General features: G+C 45.0%; 1 protein-coding gene across 12 annotated transcripts in view; it reads left to right on the top strand.

Annotated features, from left to right (window-relative positions):
- The first annotated feature begins 2,618 nt into the window (after positions 1-2,618).
- AIFM2 (AIF family member 2, ferroptosis suppressor) overlaps positions 2,619-14,256 on the top strand; it is a 24,227-nt gene continuing 12,589 nt past the window's right edge. For 5 of the 12 annotated variants that reach the window (XR_014789361.1, XM_084845464.1, XM_084845474.1 and 2 more), the window contains exons 1-10: positions 3,210-3,370; positions 3,487-3,602; positions 3,911-4,123; positions 6,384-6,499; positions 6,584-6,703; positions 9,219-9,311; positions 10,078-10,186; positions 11,571-11,723; positions 12,876-13,076; positions 13,723-13,783. Coding sequence is in view for 11 of the 12 variants with exons in the window: in XM_084845464.1 (XP_084701590.1) it covers positions 3,949-4,123; positions 6,384-6,499; positions 6,584-6,703; positions 9,219-9,311; positions 10,078-10,186; positions 11,571-11,723; positions 12,876-13,076; positions 13,723-13,783 (1,028 nt within the window). In the remaining variant the exon portion in view is untranslated. Of the gene's footprint in view, positions 2,729-2,810; positions 2,873-3,209; positions 3,371-3,486; positions 3,603-3,910; positions 4,124-6,383; positions 6,500-6,583; positions 6,704-9,218; positions 9,312-10,077; positions 10,187-11,570; positions 11,724-12,875; positions 13,077-13,722; positions 14,161-14,256 lie in introns of those variants that run through there. The other 7 variants (XM_084845469.1, XM_084845467.1, XM_084845471.1 and 4 more) reach the window with 7 other exon arrangements.

Below are 14,256 nucleotides of genomic sequence, written 5' to 3'. Positions count from 1 at the left end.
ATCAGCCATATCAGATCTCTCCATGCCAGAGGAAGCAAAATGCAAGGAGTGTCAATGAAACACCTGCCCACACTGGGTTTTATCACCTGCCCACACTGGGTTTTTATATGGCCAGGTGTTTCCTTTAAAATATTTTTATCAGGGTGTCAGTCCCTTCTCACACACTATTAGCAGGCACACGTCTAGGCCAGAAGTGGGCAGACTTCTAGCACTCAGGATCGACGTTGTTTTTTTACTCGAACTCCCAATGTCCTAGTAACTGGAGCCAGGTGAACAATAGTGGCTCAGGAAGGCTTCTGTACACTTAGAATTAAGGATCATGGGGCCTCTGAGCACGTGCTTAGCCCAGGAATTTGTTCTCAGAGCCAGAATGGAGCTCAGAGTGATTCCATTCCACACATAAATCCACTGCTATGGTCCTCCTTGCCCAAGATTTCTTTGTCAGAGAAGCTTAATTTAGAAAGAAAAGGCCTTTTTGTTGTTGCTGTGCTTAAACAACTGGGAGTCAGAAATTCTTGCCTGTCAACTGCAGATCACCTAGAGATCTACCAGCAGATTCCAATCTACCTTCTGCCCATCCCTGATCTAGACTATAGCTTACTGGGATGGTACCGGTGCAAACCTCTGGCACCTGTTCTTCATTTCAAAGTTCTTACAGGTGTTCTTTCTGGCAGGAAGGGCAAAACAAGCTAGCTGCAGCTGTTCCTTCTCTGGCAGATGCATGGGGCTATGCTGGCCTCCCCCTGGCCATAATGTTTATCCTGGGAGGCAGGGGGTGCAGCCTCCCAATGGCCCTTGTTTCTCTGACTGATGGATGAGGCCAGAGTCTGAAGTCCCAGGGAACCATCAGTTGGAGCTGTGTGTAATGTTATGACATCATAACGCTCCCTAGGGGATAAGTGGCACTAGGGCCCTTATGCAATGCATTTCTCAGTAATGCCATGCCTTTTGCTTATAAAAGCTCATCTCACAAACAAAAATCTTGGGTGGCCAAGATTTATCTAGAATAGCGCTGATAGGCTCTAATGAGTAGAATCATTAGAAGTTAGATGCAGAAGCATGGACATCATTCCATCTTGTGATATGTGGCTGACTCAAACATGCAGAAAAAGCAAGTAGTAGAGTCATTTGTGGATGATATTTCTTCAGACGTCAAGCAGAGCTTCACAGGTTTGGATGTTCTTTCCCACACACAAAAGCTCCCTGCACACAGAGAGCTAGTAAGTCAGAGTGTTGGAACCATCCTCCATGATAGGTGACTTAAGAAAAAGAACTGAGGGCAGGCAATCAGACAAAGCAAGATTGCATAGGCAGGGGGCAGGCTCAGTTTTTAAAGGCACCAGTTGGATTTTATGGGAAAAGATGAATTGGTCACAGTTGAGTCCAGCTAATGGGGTTATTTGGTGTCTAGGCAGTGTCCAGGTTTGTTGTTGTTCAGTTGTTAAGTCGTGTCCGACGCTTCGTGACCCCATGGACCATACCACGCCAGGCCTTCCTGTCCTCCGCTCTCTCCCGGAGTGTGCTCAAGTTCATAGGGGCCAGGTTTAGCTCAGCTTTAACTATGTCTGCAATTACAGCGAAGTTTGTAGTTTACTCTAGCATCAGAAATTTCCAATAAGCATCATTCACTGCCACTGACAAATTTACTGCTGCAACAAAAATTATGACGATTTTGAAGGGCAATGGTACACGAGGAGCGAGCACCTTGTTTCCGAGCAGAATTGCCCTTCAGGGAGAACGATTCTGCTTGGAAAAAGGTACGTGCTTCCTGCACAACGTTTTGCCCTGCAAAATTCCTGTGATTTTTGACACTGCCACTGTTGTGGGGGCAAATTCAGCAGCCAGGAGAGGGGCAGCAGGAGGGGAACACTGGGGTGGTGGTAGTGGTGGAAGGGACACGAACATGGCAATGGGGGACTGCATGCAGCCCACATGTTGCCCACCCCTGCAATAAGATTTCTGAAGAGCAAATGATTGACATCCATAAACACTGGAGTAATGACCATAAACATTTCCTGAATGCCTTTATTCAAGAAAAGTCAGCATGCTGGAGGCTGTAGAACTATGCACACTGAGTTGGGAAGTGTCTCCAACTGACAGCAGCCATTGCAGCAGGCTATTGGAGAGAGAGAGAGAGAGATGAGAGCGGAAGCAGGGCCATTCCAGCAAGCCTGCTGAAAACCTACATCATTTTTCCTCTTCCCTTCCCACCCTTTTTTTCCTCGTGTGTCCTGTCTATTCAGATAGTAAGCCTATGGGCAGAGAATCTTGTTTAATGGATTGTTCGTTACCCTTTCCGAGATCCTCTTTTTACTCAGGAGTGGGATTTAAAGTCGCAATCCTATGGCCGTTTCGACAGAAAAAAGACCTACAATTCCCACAATAGCTGGCTGGGGAATGCTGGGAATTGTAGGGCTTCTTTCTGTCCAAACAGGCATAGGATTTGCGTCCTAAATAAATAAGAGGGCCTTACTTCCAAGGAAGTAAGGAAAATTGCTGGAGGAAAATTCTGAGAGTGCCTTGGAGTGCAAGAAGATCAAACCAGTCCGTACTCCAGGAAATAAAGCCAGACTGCTCTCTTGAGGGAATATTAAAGGCAAAACTGAAGTACTTTGGCCACACAAGGAGAAGACAGGATATCCTGGAGAAGATGCTGGTGCTAGGGAAGGTGGAAGGCAAAAGGAAGAGGGGCCGACCAAGGGCAAGGTGGATGGATGACATTCTGGAGGTGACGGACTCGACCTTGGGGGAGCTGGGGGTGGCGACGGCCGACAGGAAGCTCTGGCGTGGGCTGGCCCTTGAGGTCACGAGGAGTCGGGAGCGACTGACCGAATAAACAACACTTCCAAGGAAACACGCACGGGCTCGGACTGTAAGATTGCAGCTTCACATTGCGACCCCTAAGCACAATTACTTGGGAGTAAAACCCATTGGACCTCATGGGGCTTACTTCTGAGTAAGCATGCAAAGATAGCAGGCGCGGTCAATTAGAAAGAAATATAATTTGTCCGTCCCCTTTAGGAGCCCTCGTAGCAGTTTCCGGCAGATTGCCTTCCCCACAAGCCTTCTGCGATAATGTCCGGCTGCGTGTTCCCAACGCCCAGCTAGATGGCAGAACAGCCCCCTGGCGGATGGCTTCCTTGAGCGCCTAATAATCTTGTTTCAGTTTCTCCCGGGAAATAATCCCCGAGGGGCCGGTGTGCCGAGTCATTCCGGGGCTGATACTATCCAAACCGGCTCGGGCTGCTGATCGTCTATCCCCATGGAAATAAATAAGGCTAAAACGCCAACCTTTTATCGGTCATTTGCAGAAATTGCCTTTCCCAGCTGTGCAGTCGACGATCACTCGCTAGCGCAGAGTCATTAGTAGGTAATGTGAATATATATATATATATATATATGTGTGTGTGTGCGCTTTAAAAAAAGGGGGGGGGAGAGGAATTCAGAGGTTTCCTATTGTGTCATTTCGTAAACTTCCCTTCTCAGTTCCCAGAGAGCTTCAAATAAAAGAACCAGGAGCAGTCCATCCGGACACTTTCGTTTTCGTAGCAAAGCCAAGCCTGGCTTGGATCGAGGCTGTGCCAGTTGCATCTTTATAAAGGGTCTGTTATTTTTATTTATTTCTATAGTATCGCCCTTCGGCATAGCGTTTCGGGCGGTTTACAAAAAAAACAAGAGAAAGTTAGCAGCTAGAGAATGATGGGATCATGCCCAAGAATGCCTCCTCTCAATGTGATGCTTCACATAAAGAAGAGAAAGTTAGCTACTGGAGACTGATAGGAGCCCCCCTAAGAACGCCTCTCTTAACGTGATGCTTTCTGTGATGTGCATTGTGAATAGTCTACAATGAAGTGTTTAAACGGTGATCTCATTGACCCGTCCCCCCCCCTCCTTTTTTTTTCCTCCTTAGTTTTCTCTGCTGAAGAAGTTACGGTTTTGCAGCTTGCGATGGGGTCCAAGCTCTCCGTGGATGATTCGGTGCGCGTGGTAATCGTCGGAGGGGGCTTTGGTGGGATTGAAGCTGCCCTCCAGCTCCAGTGTTGGGGGATCCCTTTCGTTCTTGTGGACATGAGAGATGCTTTCCACCACAATGTGGCCGCCCTGCGTGCCTCTGTCCAGAGCGGTAAGTCCTCCTTGGGGATTTCCTTCATTTCTTCAGACTGGCTTTCCCCAACCTGCTGGCTGGGGATGATGGGACCCATAGTCCCAACAGGTCTGGAGGGTGCCTGGTTGGGGAAGGCTGCTTTAGACCCTGTCTGGCTGTTCTCTTGTCTCCATTGGTTTGGTATGGAAGTTCCCAGACTTGGGTTGGAGAAGACCGACCTGACCTCAAAGCGGAGTGTACTGTAAGTATTCCACCTGCTGAGTAGGCCTGGCTTTGCACCTGAAATGACAGAGGTGTATTCCAGCGAATGAGATGCTGGCTCAGGCAGCCAGCTTGCCTCTTCCTCTGTGCATACATGTTCATGTGTTTGTTTATTCTTCACTTTGTTTATTATTTTTGAAAAAGGTGAACTTCTTTTTTAGAAGAGCCAAACTGCTCCAGGGATTGGTGGGAGGAGTTTCTATGTTGATGCATTGGGGTGGGCAGACAATCAGTGCCATCCTTTGGCTTTCACAATTGTGTTTCCCCCCTGCCCTCAGCCTTGGCAAGAAGGAGACACGTTTGGAATGAATGGAGTCAAGTAAAATGGCACGTCCTCTTTAATCAGGATCCTTTGAAAACCCAATTTCTCTCTGGCATAGGCTCAGATTTGGTGGGCACCTTCTCTCCAGGAAATGGGGATCCTGCTTCACATCTTTGGAGGGGCTTGGAACCTGCCTTTTATACGGACACATACTTCTACACACACTTATTCTCCCTTCCTTACACAAGGGCAACATAAAATTCAAGACCTTGAATTGGCACTGGTAACTACTGAGCTCTAGAGTCTAGGCTCAAGAGCAGAAGTACAGAATTCCAAGCCTGGGGGCCAAATCTAGCAGTCCTGGGATCCCAGTCTTTTTCCCCAGCCACCTGGTGATCATCTGGTGGTTTCCTGGCTTTTGTGCATCTCCCCCACCCCCTTCTAAAAGTTTGGAATGCTTCTCCTAAGGCTTAGGGCTTTTTTACATGAGGCTTCTAACCTTCCACTTTACCAAGGCTTCTGCTTGCGGATTCTTTGTGGGATTAAGATTGGCTTCTTTACGCATGTTTTTTTTTTTCCAGGGGGGTTACTTTCTCTGCTTTTCTATATGTTCCATTACATAAACACTAGGTGGCATTGTGGTATAGTGGAACTGTGGAAATAGATGGAGGGTTTCATGCTGCCATTCAGAATATACCAGACTTTCCTCATTAGTGGTCTATATTGGTTTGGTGGGTTGCAGGAATCTGCTCTGACAGTATAATGTCTTCAGATCTTTTTTTTAAAAATTAAGGGTGCAATCCTATGCATGTTTAGACAGAAAATCCTACAACTCTAAATATGCATAGAATTGTTCCCTAAACTAATTCAGTATACTTCATTAAAATTTGCAGCGGTTTAGCATCTGAGAAGTCTCATGTACACATCTGAGTACATGTGAGCTATACCCTTCCCATTTCTCTTTTGCCCCATTTTTGTTTCGTTTTTAAAATGTTTGTTGCATTATGTTCTTTGCTTTTGGAGGGGGAATTGGTGGTTTTTAAAATAATTTATATAGTTTATATTATGTTATGATGTTGTACGCTGCTCTGGGTAGTTTTGGTAGAACCAGGATACTAACAAATACATGTATAATCTTGAGGTAAAGTTTTGTGAGCTCTAATATTTGCCTGGTGGGAAAAAACTGTGACTCAGGCCTGGTCTACACATGCAGCAGAATGACACAGTTAAGTCTTGCAGTGCTAGAAGGGACTGTCAAGTTGCAAGTGTGAATTCATTTTTGTGAACCGCCCAGAGAGCTTCGGCTATTGGGCGGTATAGAAATGAAATAAATAAATAAATAAAATAAAGTGTGGAACGCATTCCCCCGCAGTTGTATTCTTCTAAGTTTTCACACGCAAATCCAAAGACGCCCCCCCCCCCCCGACCTTTTAATGCTTCAGGATGCAGGAAAACTCATTACATGTAGAAACTAGCACTGGAGAGAATGGGCTAGACCAGAACACTTTCTACTGTTACAGTTTTTTACTTACAGGGCATGGTTGGTGTTGGGGAACACTCAAACCGTGACTTGCACTCCTGCAGTTTGAAATGGTACCGTCCGTTCTACTACCTCAGGTTTCTACCACCTCATTTTGCTGCACAGGTAGACCAGGCCTTTGCACATATAATAAAATCTCTACTTGTAACTTCCTGGATTACTGCCCTCTATGTGCCATTATTTGTATAAATAATATTCTGTCCACAATTTTTCAGGCTTTGCCAAGAAAACCTTCATCTCCTTTGCCATGACCTTTAAAGACAATTTCCATCAGGGCAAGGTGGTTGGAATTGACTTGGAGAAACGGCGAGTCCTGTTGAATGATGAGGAAGTGAGCACATCAAGATTAAAATCTGTGGTGGCTTGTAAGCGCTAATAACTGAGCCTTTGACCCTCTTCTTGTATTTCTTTTTAGGAACTTTTCTTTTCTCACCTGATCCTTGCCACTGGAAGTGACGGACCTTTCCCTGGGAAATTTAACAAGCTCATTGACATGCAGGCTGCTATTCAGACCTATGAGGACATGGTTAAGGAGGTGAGGTTAAATTCCTTTCAGTGGGAAAGGGGTGTTTTTTCCCCCGCCGGAAATTGTCTTCTGACATGGTATATGCGGTCCTAGACTTGCTCAGCAATAGGGCCACCTAAGGTTGGTTGTGGCAAGATAGCGGTTGGATGCTTCCAAATGTTAGTAGTGTACAAGTTGTCAGTTAGGAAGTCTGTGGTTCAACTGATGGTACAGCCATGAATTGAACAAGGTGGACAGGCAAGGTGCTATTCTCTGGGGCACAGCCCACCCACCATCCCATCTGCTATATGTGGATAACAGTCTTGGCCTGTTATTTGTTGTTGTTACATTTATATCCTGGCTCTTCCTCCAAGGAGCCTGAAGCAGCATACATGATCTTCATGCTCCTCCATTTTATCCTCACAACAGCTGTGTGAGGTAGGTCAGGCTGACAGTGACTGGTCCAAAGTCACCCAGTGAGCTTCACTGGGTGGGGACTTGAACCCAGGTCTCCTCACTCTTGGTCCAACACTAACCACTACACCACACTGGCTCTCTGTTATAGGGTGGTTGTAAGGACTGATGAGGTACTATCATTGTTGATGAAAAGAACTTAACCTGCTGCCCCCTGACACTCTGAGATTTGCCATTTTGCCTGTGTGTTCACAAAGTATTAGTGTTCAAATGGCCCCCATAGAGTCCTCTTACACATCCTGTGAAAATAGCCTTTTTTGGCATCCGTAAAAGAGTATAGTTGTATTTAGCCAAGTTACAAATCAAAAGAATCGTATAAATCTTAATAAAGGCTCTATGAAGATAATGAAACAACCACAACCTACTAGGGAAAAAGAAGTGATAAACACAATAAATGTTACCTTGCTTGACCCCCAATAACAAAAGCTAGAAAAATTAACAGCATAATCCTATGCATGTTTATCTGGAGGTAAGTTCCATTGAGCTCAGTGCTGTGGCTTATTCCATAGTCAGTGTGATCAGAATTGCAGCATAAAGATGTTTGTGCTTATTACCAAAGACAGTGTGGTGTGGTCCCTGGAGTATTGGACTTAAATTCCCACTCAGACATGAGAACTCATGGAACTCATTCTATGTTCTCTTGCAAGGGAGTAAGCCTGCTGAACACAGTGGGGCTTACTTCTGAATAGACATATATAAGATTGCTCTGTGAGTGACTTTGGGCTAGTTGTTCTCTTGCAACCTAATCTACAATACAGGGTGGGGGTTACAAATTGTGCTTGTGTGGAGAGTGGCCTCATGGAGCCAATGTATCCTAAATGAAGCACAGAAATGTTACAGGATCACCCAAACTGCCTGGGATCTCTCTCTCCCCCGGCCCCCCCCCCCATATAAATCCTCTTTTAGGATGATTTACATTGCCAGCGCTTCTAGTATAGGGGAGATGGCTCCTTCCCAACTTGGAGAGAGGGATGTGAATGCTAGGCTGATGAATGTTGCATTCTCTAGGACGGTCCCTCTTGAAACCATTGTAATTGGTTTGAATGTAACCGAAGCTCAATCCAGGCAAGACTGAGATGCTGTTGGTGGATGGTTCTTTTGCCTGGATGGAGGGTGCTCAACCTGCTCTGGATGGGGTTACACTCCCTGTGAAGGAGCAGCTTCATAGCGTGGGGGTCCTCCTGGAACCATCTCTGTCACTGGAGGCTCAGGTGGCGTCAGTGGCACGGGGTGCCTTCTACCAGCTTTGGTTGGTGGTCCGGTTATGCCCCTGTCTGGACAGGGATAACCTGGCTTCAGTTGTCTATGCTCTGGTAACTTCCAAGTTAGATTACTGCATTGTGCTCTGCATGGGCCTGCCTTTGAAGATGGTTCAAAAGCTGCAGCTCATGCAAAATGCAGCAGCCTAATTGATAACTGGGACTAGAAGGTCCGCTCATATAAGACCGACTCTGGCCTGCTTGCACCGGCTGCCTATATGCTTCCAAGCTCAAGTCAAGGTGCTGGTTTTACCCTATAAAGCCCTACACAGTTTGGGACCACAATACCTGATGGCATGCCTCTCCCGAAATGAGCCTGCCCATATTCTACATTCAGCATCTAAGGTCCTCCTCAGGGTGCCTCCTCTGAGGGAAGCTTGGAAGGCAGCAATGAGGAAGAGGGCCTTCTCAGTGGTGGCCCCCCATCTCTGGAATGAGCTCCTCCATGAAGTCTGCCTGGTGCCAACATTGTTTTCTTTTCCATGCCAGGTCAAGACTTTTCTCTTTTCCCAGGCATTTGGCAGCACATGATGAGTTTTTAATTGTTCCTGGATGTGTCTTTAGTTATGACTGACTGTTCAAAGTTGTTTTTAGTTATATGTTTGTGTATATTGTCTGTATGCTTTTATGTAAATGGCTTTTAAACTTTGTATATTGTATTCTAACATTTTAACTTCTGTAAACCGCCCAGAGAGCTTCGGCTATGGGGCGGTATAGAAATGTAATTAATAATAATAATTAATAATTTATGAGGAGATATAACCTAGAACAAATCATGACTCACATCTTGTTTCTTCTTTTGGTCTTGAAAGGTTCAAAAAGCTCCTCGCATAGTAATTGTGGGTGGTGGCTCTGCTGGTGTTGAAATGGCTGCGGAAGTTAAGACCAAGTATCCCACCAAAGAGGTATGAGGCACAAGTGACACCATAGTTGGTCTGTCTGCTCACCACTTTACTCTTCAGTTTAAATTCCTGCTGCTTCTCTAGGGCCAGAACAAGCAAGGATTGCAGCGAGTGAGAGCACAAAAGCATGAAGGAGCCGCAAAGGAAAGACTAACGTGGCTTGGAATCTGTTAGCCATCCTGGCTTCCCCCAAAGAATCCCGGGAATTGTAATTTGATGATGGTGCTAAGAATTCTGTTCAAGATTTTTAGTCCCCCTTGTAGAACTACAGTTGTTTGCAGAAAAGGAGTGTCTGTTAAACTAACTCTGTGGTGTAGATATACCCTTACATTCTTATATCCTCTTCTTTCCCACCTCCAGATACACATAATTAAACTGGTGATTGCAATCCTTTGCATGTTTACTTGGAAGTAAGTTCCACTGCATTCAGTGGCACTTACTAACAGGTAAGAGTGCACAGGAGCGCAGCTGAAATTATAAAAAATGACTGGTCTCATGTTAAACCCATTCTCTTGGTGAGAATAGGGAATTCCAGCCTGCAATATTTCAGGTGGGACCCTATCCAAGTTTAGTGAGATTCTTCTTGCTGTTGTCTGTGGTCATTGCCAACTGCAGCTAGTGCAGCAAACATGTAATTTGGGAAGTTACATGATTCATAGGCTGTTGGTGTTGTAATAAACAGATGGTTTACTGCACTGTGGTAATGGGCCTTGGCTGATAACTTTCGATGACTTTCATCGGCAGAACGTATTGGTGTTTGTGTCCCCAGGTCACTCTGATTCACTCCAAAATTGCATTGGCAGAGGTAGCACTCCTCCCCAGAGTTCGACAGGAGGTGAAGGAAGCTCTGATACAGGAAGGGGTACATCTCGTGTTGGGTAGGTACACAGCTGGTTTTATTGCGTGTAAATGAAGTTTCCAGAGAAATCTCAGGGTCTCCTCTAACTGAGGAAGGCTAAAGAGGGCTGGTTCAAGTGAGAAATCATTGTCCTCAGGTATAGTCACCAAGAACAAAATCATACATTGTACATCTCAGTTGAATTGTGTGCACATGGTTTTGTAGCCGCTTGCCTTTTTAAAAACAAACGTGAGCAGCAGTTGGCAAAGGATCAAGCCCTGCTCGTATGTATTTTAATGGGACAAAAGGTTAAAAAAGATGTGCGTGCCCTTGAGACTGAGGATCATATACTTGATTATACACACTTGAGGATCATATTTGATCATACACTTAAAGTGGCCCTCGGGGATGAGATGTTATGGTAGGCTTCATTTATTCCTCTCTTGTCTTTATTCCGGATTACTCAAGCTGCGATACTATGGTCCCTTGGAGGGCATCCCAGGGGCCATAGGAGAGAGCAGATCTCTTTCTCTGCCTTTGGAGAGGGAGGTCTGTGAGTGGGGAAGCAGGTCCGCCCTTGCAAGACTAGAGATGTGAAGGCTTGGGGGGGGGGGGGACGGGGAAAATCACCAGAAAAATTCAGGGGAAAACTGTTCTCCCCCCGGCCCCGCCATCTGAGAAAAAAACAACCCACCACTGATTTTGATTTTTTTTCTCCCCTCCTCCCGCCTTTTTAATGTTTTTTTTCCCCCCCAAGGCCTTCACATCTCTAAACAAGCCTTCCTATTGTGGATGTGGAAACCCCCACCGCCTGTGATGCTCTGCCATTGGTTGCAGCAACGAGGGGGTATGCCAGGGGGCAGATCTGGATCTGTTAGATCTAAAGCCCTCCCATTTCACCAATGTGCCTCTAACAAGGGATGACTTATTTCCTTACAGCTGCTCACCCACCTTTTGCCCTGCTGGCATGAGCCCATTAGGGCTTTGGACTTGGCGGTTCCTCTGCTTTGGGTTCTCCCTCTCCTGCCCCCATAAGATTGCCCTACCCGTAACAGTTCAGGGCTATAAGTTATTTTGACTGAAAGTTTTCTTGAGAGGTGTGCAGGGTGCAAAGCCTCCCTCCTGACCACAGAAAACAGACTGGAACTCAATACAGTTTCCTAGGTTTAGCCAGATGTTGCTTCGTAGCACTTTGAAGTTGTTTCCTGTAACCAGGATTAGTAACGCACCTCTTTTAACAAAACAGAACAGGAGATCTAGAACTGGGAGTTGGTTGCTTTAAAGGGGCAGATCTCTAAAGAATTAAACTCAGCTGACAGCTTTTGTGTGATCCCTTAAAGCCTAAGTTGGTAGGAGTACCATTGTCTCAAGAGGTTTAATGAGGAGTGGTGTTTTTGCTTTGGTTTTTTGGCTTCTGCTTACAGGTCAAAGAGTTACTAACCTGGATATGCTGACTTTACACCAATTCAAGGCGAACATGGTGGTGAAAACTGATAAAGGCACAGAGATTGTTACTGACATGGTGATTCTGTGCACTGGAATAAAAGTCAATTCATCAGCATATAGCAGTACTTTCAGTAAGCTATTCCCGCCCTACTTTACTTACCGTGCCTTCCTACATGAGAAACAAACCTAATTCCTGCAGCTCCAGTGATAATATGTCAAATCCTATTTGGCATTGTGTATCAACTTTGCAATAAATTCTTAGAAACAGGAAGGGACAGGCTGACTATATTTGTGTATTAGTTAATGCTGATACCTTAGGGAGAAGATTGTGATGTTTTAAGGCTGCAATCCTATTCACACGTTCCATTAAATTCAGTATATGAATTTGTATAGGATTGCACTGTGAACACATTGTTGGTAATTAAGCTTGTTCTCTTTGCTTACATTAGTTTAGCTGTGGCCACGGAGGTCAGATGAAGTTGTCCCCCTCCCCTTTATTTTTCAAAATTGGTACTTTTAATATATATCCATCTAATGAAGGGAACATCCAGGCTAAATAGCCACTTGCCTTGTGGCAGGTGGTGAACTGAAATTGTTTCCATGTGACCAGGATAGCTTTAGTTCAGGGGTGCAGAACATTCTTGGCCCAGAGGGCTCCATGTATCAGTTGGGGAGCTGCACATACCCATGAGTGCACACTTGCAAGCATGCATATACACATGCATGCACGCTGTTCCCCATCCGCCCGACACACTTTTCCTCAAAACCCATGAGCAAACCCTCTGAGTGCTAGTTTCTGGAGTGCTCCCCTGGAATCATGCCCCCTGAATGCTTGTTCCTACAGTGTCCCTGGTAAGCAGGCCCTCTTAAGTGCTGGTTCCTAGATGGTTCTTGGCAGGGAGAGCAGAAAATTAAGTGCTAATTTAGGCCTTGGGGATTGGGGGACACACACAAATAGTACCGAGGGGGTGAGGCGCAAGTGGCCCATAGTTTTTCACCCCTACTTTAGTTAAATTGTTTTTTTAAAATACTGAGTGTCTGATTAAGTGCTCTGCATCTGAAGCTGGTATTTGCCGAAATATTTTACGTGCTTGTCATACCATCACTTAGCTTGTTCGAGGTACAAATAATAACTGTCCCCTTTACTACAAATAAAGTATGAAGGGCAATGACCAATAAGACATCACTTTTTTCTTGCAGTATTTTTCTTGCATTTGATATTCACTGAAGGTTAGTTCACTGGACCGCATAGTAACTTCATTCCTTTCTCTGCCCTCTCTTAGGTGACAAGCTGGCAAGTAATGGTGCTTTGAAAGTGAATGAGCACCTTCAGGTTGAAGGATATGATAACATTTATGCCATTGGTGACTGTGCTGATGTGAAGGAGCCAAAGATGGCATACCATGCTGGGCTCCATGCAGACATTGCGGTGACCAACATTATCAATAGCCTGACGCAGAAACCTCTGAAAATCTACAGGCCAGGTAAGGCCATTCATTTGGTCACCTCCCGTATATTTTACATATTGTCCATAAATGTACATTTTTAAACTAAAGTACTGTATGAGGAAGCATTACTGGGGTAAGTTTCACAGCAGCTTCCACAACTGCATCAATTTTTGGAGCTCTTGTTGCAGATTACCTACAATCGTAATTACCTGTTTGTACTTCTGATTCATACGGTACTTTCATGATAGTCCTGTAGCCGATAGTTCACATAGAAAAAGAGTAGCCGTGACTTAAATGCGTGAACTAGCTCCAGGGTGGTCATGTAAGTGGGACATATGGGCAGAGGGCTCTTCTGGACGAGGCTTTTATTGTGCTACATTCACAGAATTTTAGAGGGTCCAGACAACATCACCTTTCATTTGTAAACCTCCAGTGTTCTCCCACCACTACTTCTGCCTTTAAAAAAAATTTTTTTTTAAACAATTCTGCAGAAAATCTGTGAAAGAGGGGATGATGGAATCAGTGCACAACGTCTTTTGATTGATAGTGTTAGGGACCGTCTCTCTGGAATCATGCTTAGTATAAAATATGTTTTGGCCAATAGTTAGGAGAGAGGTACTGTTTACCTGTCAAATAATGGTTCTAGGTGCTTTTGTAAATAACCTTTGTGTCTTCCCTTCAGGATCACTTACCTTCCTGATTTCAATGGGAAGAAATGATGGAGTAGGTGAGATCAGTGGATGGTATGTGGGACATCTCTTAGTAACTATTGTGAAAAGCAAGGACCTTTTTGTCTCCAAAAGCTGGAAGAAGATGCATCAACGTATGCCTTGCTAGTCAGAAAAGAGGGGAGTTCACAATAAAAGATAAGGTGTGATGGCACCAGTGCCAAAAAGAGAATACCCTTGAACTAATAGTACAGTGAGCTATTTGTCTAAACAATAAGATTAGGTTGTATGTTCATTAGATCTTTGCAGAAGGTGTATTCCACATTGGACCTTGGGTTTTGTTTGTATTTAGTTCATGAGCTAACACGGATTTTGTAAAACGGGATCAACAGTTGTTGGATTAAAATAGCAAGCTATGTGATCTATGTAATATTCAACAGTGTATTTGTGTGTATGCCTATGTTTTCTTTGTTTTATATCTGCCTGCATCTACCTCTTCTCCAATCAAATGGTTGCCCTAGAGCAGGCATGAACAACTTGTGGCCCTC

The sequence above is a fragment of the Heloderma suspectum genome, chromosome 3, assembly GCF_057233095.1.
Source record: "Heloderma suspectum isolate Gila_16-S chromosome 3, 16-S_ref, whole genome shotgun sequence".
Lineage (NCBI taxonomy): Eukaryota > Metazoa > Chordata > Lepidosauria > Squamata > Helodermatidae > Heloderma > Heloderma suspectum.
The sequence above is the reverse complement of the archived record's forward strand: the minus strand, read 5'-3'. Positions and strand labels throughout refer to the sequence as shown.